Source organism: Callospermophilus lateralis, chromosome 4 (genome assembly GCF_048772815.1).
Source record: "Callospermophilus lateralis isolate mCalLat2 chromosome 4, mCalLat2.hap1, whole genome shotgun sequence".
NCBI lineage: Eukaryota > Metazoa > Chordata > Mammalia > Rodentia > Sciuridae > Callospermophilus > Callospermophilus lateralis.
The window spans coordinates 161951966-161957965 of record NC_135308.1 but is presented as its reverse complement, the minus strand read 5'-3'; the positions used below and the strand labels follow the sequence as shown (position 1 = coordinate 161957965).

The 6000-nt window shown below is 58.3% G+C and overlaps 1 protein-coding gene across 1 annotated transcript in view; it reads left to right on the top strand.

The window, feature by feature from the left end:
* The first annotated feature begins 667 nt into the window (after nucleotides 1–667).
* LOC143397283 (signal peptide, CUB and EGF-like domain-containing protein 1) overlaps nucleotides 668–6000 on the top strand; it is a 97014-nt gene continuing 91681 nt past the window's right edge. Inside the window, exons 1-2 of the mRNA XM_077109277.1 lie at nucleotides 668–755; nucleotides 3986–4117. Coding sequence (XP_076965392.1) covers nucleotides 668–755; nucleotides 3986–4117 — 220 coding nt within the window. The remainder of the gene's footprint in view (nucleotides 756–3985; nucleotides 4118–6000) is intronic.

The window sequence follows — 6000 nt, the reverse complement described above, 5'->3', positions numbered from 1 at the left end:
AGTGGTAGAAAGTTCATTTGCTTTGAAGGTAAATTTTGAAACCATCTCCGCCAGTTTTTCCAAGTCCAGCTTGTTCAATGCTGCCTGGGCAGCGCTTGGCACCCAGTAGGTGCTCAGTAAAGGTCGCCAGAATGGCCCCGCGGACAAGGCATTGCTTTCACTGCTAAAGAACGCCGCGGGGCCCTTCGCGACCTGTTCGAAAGCCCCCCCACTCGCTCCGGCGTGCGAGAGCTGGGAGAGGAGGGTGCTGCCCCCAGAGGGGCGGCCACCCTGGACGACGGGGACTAGGGGTAGGGGCCCAAGAGCCTGCAGCCTCCGAACGAGGCTGGGCAGAGACCCCGCACCCACAACCCGCAAGCAGGCTCGGGGCCCCCACCCCCCACCTGCCGCCCGCCCCGAGGGGAGGGGCGGCTCCGGACGGCCCCGCCCGCCACGCCCCCGCGGCCGGCGCCCCATGCTCATTGGCCGTCCTCGCGAGACGCCCCGCCCCCTGGGGCCGCGGGCCAATGAGCGCACGGCTGTCAGCTCGTCAGCCGCCGGCTCGGTGGCTCGGGAGCCCGAGCGGTGGCCGAACAGCGAGCAGCTAGGAGCGCTCGCGGAGCGGCCGGTCGGTGGGTCCCGCGCCCGGCACGCCCGCACGCCCGGCCCAGCCCGGCCCGCAGCGATCATGGGCGCGGCGGAGGTGCGCTGGCACTTGTGCGTGCTGCTCGCCCTGGGCACGCGCGGGCCGCTGGCGGGGGGCAGCGGGGTCCCAGGTAAGCGCCGGGCCGGGGGACGGCGGGCGCCGGGGCAGGGGGGGCGGAGGCGCGGTCCCAGAGGGCCCCCACCCGCGCCGTCGGAGGCCGCGGCCCGCGCCGCCCTGCGCCGGCTGTGCCTCTTTGCAAAGTAACTTCTGAGGCCGACCCGGGGCGCCCCCTCCCCGCAGCCGGGCTGGTCCGGGGCTCCTGGAGCCCAGAGGGGGCCGCAGCAGGGGCGGGGTGGGCTGAGGCCCGGGGAGAGGAAGCGTGGGGCGGGAGGAAGAAAGAAAGCGCGGTGGCTGGCCGAGGGGCACCCTGCGTGAGGACCAAAGTGGGGCGGGGACCCCGGAGCTGAGAAGGGGCTCCCCAGGGAAGAGGGGAGCGGGCCGAAGGGAGGCCGGCGAGGAGACGGGAGGAGGTGAATGAGGGGAAAAGAATGGACAGAAAGAGGGAGGGGATAGAGGGACAGACGGACAGTAAAGGAGGTTTAGAGGGAACAGACAAAAGGACACAGGGCGAAGCCCAGAGAAAGACGCAGAAGGGTCGAAGAGGGAACCTAACGTCCCAGGGGAAAGGAGGGAAGCCAAGGAAGGGAGAAGGAGGCAAAGGGACGCAGACAGATCAAAGGAGCTGAGTGTGGAATGGACAACCCGACGGAAAAGGAGGAGAGGTGGAGACAGATGGACACCAGAGACAGCGACAGGAGGACGGGAAGGGAGGCACACTGGGAAGGACAGGGAAAGAGCAAGGATGGAGATGCCTGGCAAGAGACAGACATATGGACAGTCAGGAAGGAGAGAAGAGAGGAATGAGAATGCACCCAGAGCAGACCACAAGCACAGGAAGGTGAATGGGACCCAGAGGGAGACTGACATGGACCTCAGTGATGAGGACATCTGTAAAGAGAGGCAGAAGACACAGGAGGGAGTGGCCATGGTCAGGGCGGTCAGGCAGGCAGCGGAGGCGAGGTGGGGTGCCAAGTGGACTTCTTAGGGACTCTGCCTCCCTCCCTGTCTTCTGGTCTTCTCTGGTTGCCTGAAAGGGACTCCCAGGCAAGGCTGGAGTCACATTCTCTCCTTGTGTCTTCAGAGGGGCTCTCTCCCTGGGGAAGGGTCTTGCCTGCCCTGCTTCCTGTGCCTCCTGTGCCATGGAGCTGGGTTCCATGAGAAATGTCTTTGGTGTGGGGTCTCTTCCTGGGAGTGACACCCTGCATGAGGGTGCCAGACATTTACATCCCACAGCTGGAGGGAGCTTTTCCCACGGACCCATCTTCCAGAAGCTGGGCTTTGTTGCCCATGCCCCTACTTGTATGTGGGGGTCTCTCTCAGGTTTTGGAGTCCATTGCCTCTGTGTGACCATTCCCTTGTGCCCATCTTTCCCTTCTGGTGTCTCTCTGTCTTCCTCTGTGTCCTGTCTCTGGCCCTCTTCTCCCCTCCATGGAAGCCCAGTGACTGAAATCCCAGCAGTTGGTCCCCAGCATAAGAGAACCGTAGTCAAAGTGAGCAGCCTGTGCTGGAGGGCATGTTCCCCTGCACAGGGTTCTGCCACCCAGGTCAGGCAGAGTACGTAGCTTTGTGCGCAGAAAGCCCTGACCTGGGCTCTCCTGCTCTCTCCTCCTCTCCCACCTAAGGTCGTGTTTGTTATGTGGTGTGTTGGCAGACAGCCCCACCCACCCCTTGCCAACATGCATCTGTTCCCATCCTGATGAGGATGCATGCCCAGGTGGGAGATGGGGGTTAGAGGTGGGCACCAGGCCCAAGAGCCCCGGGCAGTTTCCTGTCCCTCATTCCCATACACTCACCCTTGGGAAGCAGGAAGAGCCATACCTGTGGCCTGATGCCCCTGTTTGACTGCTCCCAGAAGTGGCCCTGGACATTGGCCCTGGCCTGTGACTGCCTGCCAGCTCCCTTCCCTACTTCCCTGGGGCAGCTGTGAAGGGTGGGTTGCCACCTGAGCAGATCCTGCCACCCTCAGAAGTAATGCCTCTGTGTGTGTGTGTGTGTGTGTGTGTGTGTGTGTGTGTGTGTATGTGCGCATGCGCGCATGCACGCGCATGAGGTCGTTCTGTTGTGTTTTGGTTTGATGCCTCTCTTGTCCCAGGGGTGTGCTGGAACCTTGGGGGCTGGGGTTGAAGAAAAGGAGTCCTGCAGGGGGAGGGGGAATAGCTCAGGGACCCCCTACATGCAGATTTAGAATCCAGATGCCAGCCAGGGAGGTAATTCAAAGTGGGCATTTTGGGGGACCAGAAAATCTAGGGTGAGTCCAGAGGCATGAAGAGGCAGGGATATTCTACCCTTTCTCTGGCTTTCCTGGGTCCTTCTGTCGGTCTGCCTTCCATCTGTATTTTCTCATAGCCAGCTGGGTGAACAAGCCAGGTGAGCTTGTTCTATGTCAGAGTCTAGTCTCTCCCCTAAGGAGCAAGTAACCTATAGCACCATGCTGGGTGCTCTGGCCCCTCCCTCATCTAAACCCAAGAAATTGCCTGTGCCCCGGGGTCCTCTCCCTGTGTGTGTGAGAAAGTGTGTTCAAGTGCATACATGGGAGCTGTTTTGCATCATGTTCCTGTGGAGGTGTGTGTGTGCCTTGAGGGCTGTGGTGGGGAGTGCCCGGAGTTCTCTGAACCCAGGCTGAACTTGAATCTGAAATCTAGTTGCAAGAACCAGTTTCCCACCTAGGTTTTTGAGGAAGGGAAGAGGGTATGGGGATCAGAAGCATCTACAAGCCTGAGTTAGCCTAGTTAAACGTCAGTTCTGCCCCAGTCTGGACTCCAGTCTGGGAGTGTGGAAGCCAGATAAGTAGCCTACATACTACAGCTGGTGGGATTCAGTGTCACATCCCCTGCAGGAGTTCTTGGGATGGTCTCTGCTCTCTGCTCTCCCACCTTGGTTTCCCCATATGGGGGATTTGAACTCCTCCAAGGGCCCTTCTGGCTCTAAATTCTAGAATAAGGAGAGTGGAAGAGGAATGGAGCCATGTTTGTGGGGAGAGCAAGACACACAAAGATCCTTGAGTTGTCCCTAATCCTCAATTTCCCCATCTTTTTATCATGAAAATCAGTGATCCCTAATATGTTGGTAGCCATATGCCTGGCCCAGAGCAGCTTCCCAGGATGTTACCAGATTGTCATGTGGCAACTGTAATTGTCAGTTACCTCAGTGATCAGAAGAAGGGCTGGGGCAGGAGCTCCCGCCACCACCAGGGGCTGCTGCTTACCCAACCACACTTACCTGTTGCTCCTCTGCCCACAGGGACAGTGGACATAGACGAGTGCTCAGAGGGAACAGATGACTGCCACATCGACGCCATCTGCCAGAACACACCCAAGTCCTACAAATGCCTCTGCAAGCCAGGCTACAAGGGGGAAGGCAGGCAGTGTGAAGGTGAGTCTGCCCAGCCCTCCCAGCCAGACCCTATGCCTGCCAGGGACAAAGTAGGTGGCAGATGTCCACCCCCCATAATGCCAGCCAGGACTGAGCCCACAGCCCTGCTGCCACGGGCATGGACACCCAGCCTCCTCTCAGCTTCTCCTCCCTGGAATGCAGACTGCTTCCTGGGGGGAGGGGTGTTGGGGGTGGAAGTTGGAGACACAGGGTACCTGATTCTCACCCGGTTTTAGACTTTTGTTTTTTTGAAAGAAATCAAGGGGAAGCATCTTATATTGATTTAATATCTGTCCCTAACTAGATGTGGGGGTGAGAAGAGCCTAGGGTCCCCATCCTCCTAACTCCAAACCAAAACCACCTGCATGGCCTGGAGCTCCCTCAAGGGACCGCAGAGCCCTCCACAGCTGGGAACTGGCTCAGGTCTCCTGGATCAGGCTGCCGGGCTTGGGCAGAGACTATGGATTGTGCTGCTTGTCTGTCTGTCCAGCCTCTCCTCCCTGCCTGGGGGTGCTGGTTTGAATATCTGGCACTAGAAACTGGCTCCCTTGAGCCAGCGGCCTGAGCTGGGCATGGTGACCCCCACCTGGAACCCCAGCAGCTGGGGAGGCTAAGGTAGGAGGATGGCAAGTTCAAAGCCAGCATTGGCAACTTGGCAAGGCCCGAGAAACCTGGCAAGACCCTGTCTCAAAAATAAAAAGTAAATAAATGGGCTGGGGTTGTGGCTCAGAGGTACAGCACTTGCCTAGCACCACATAAAAAAAAATAAAATAAATAAAGGTATTGTGTCCACCTATAACTGAAATAAATAAATAAATAGACTTTTTAAAAAATAAATAAGTGAATAAAAAGAGCTGGGGATGTGGCTCAGTGATCAAGCGCCTCAGGGTTCAATCCCTGGGACCAAAAAAAAAGCCCAGCCTTGGTAGAGTCGGGAACCAGGGCTCTCTGGGGCAGACGGGACCTTTACCATCACCATGAGGGTCTGTGGGGCCACCATGGGTCTAGGGCACAGCCTGGCCTGGCAGGCAGGTGCTGGAAGCAGCTCTTGCCACACCTGATATGAAGTCACTGACCCAGATCCTCCCTGTCTGCTGCTGTCGTACAGATGAGGAAAGAGTCATCTTTGACAATGTCCCCAAGTTTCACAGTGACATGGCAAGGACTGAAATCCAGGCCTTCTTATTCCCACTCAGCCAGTCTCTAGCGTCTCATTTTCTTCTCCCCGAACCCTGCCAGCTTGGCCTTTCAAAGTGTGAGGTTTGTGTCAGGCTCACGCTAGTGAAAATGACGGGTGCTACTCTTTCTGTGCCAGACTCTGCAGAGGCCAAAGTTTTAAAGGAGACGTGGCAATGCCACCTTCAGATGCTGAGGTTGTTTATCCATCTCATTTATTGAGCATCTGCTCAAGGCTGAGTGTTGGGCAGATGAGGTCTTCCTGGATCAAGCCTGGTTTGGGCAAATCCCTGGCTTACTCGGGGCCCAGAAGCTGAAGAGGGGAAGCTGGTGCCTTCCCACCGAACTGTGGACAATGCCAGGCTGACAGCAGGGAAAGCAGGTCACGGGCAAGAAGTGAGAGGGATGGGCTGCCCAGCTGCTGGCAGGGCCTGGAGGTTAGCTCAGTGGTTCCAATGTGTAGCTTTGTGTGACCACTTTCTGACTCTCTGCTGGGCACCCCAGACCCAGTGCCCTGCAAAAGGAAGGCCATGGTTGGCACCCCCAACACCCATGGTCTCTTCCCACCTTACGCCACTGACCGGGCCTCTTCCTTTCCCAGCCTAGAACCTAAGCTGCCGTCCCTCCCTGCTCTGAGGCCCACATTTCTTCCTCTCGCCTATTCCCCTGAAGCCTTTCGGAGTCCAGTTGAGCTCCCCACCCCACCC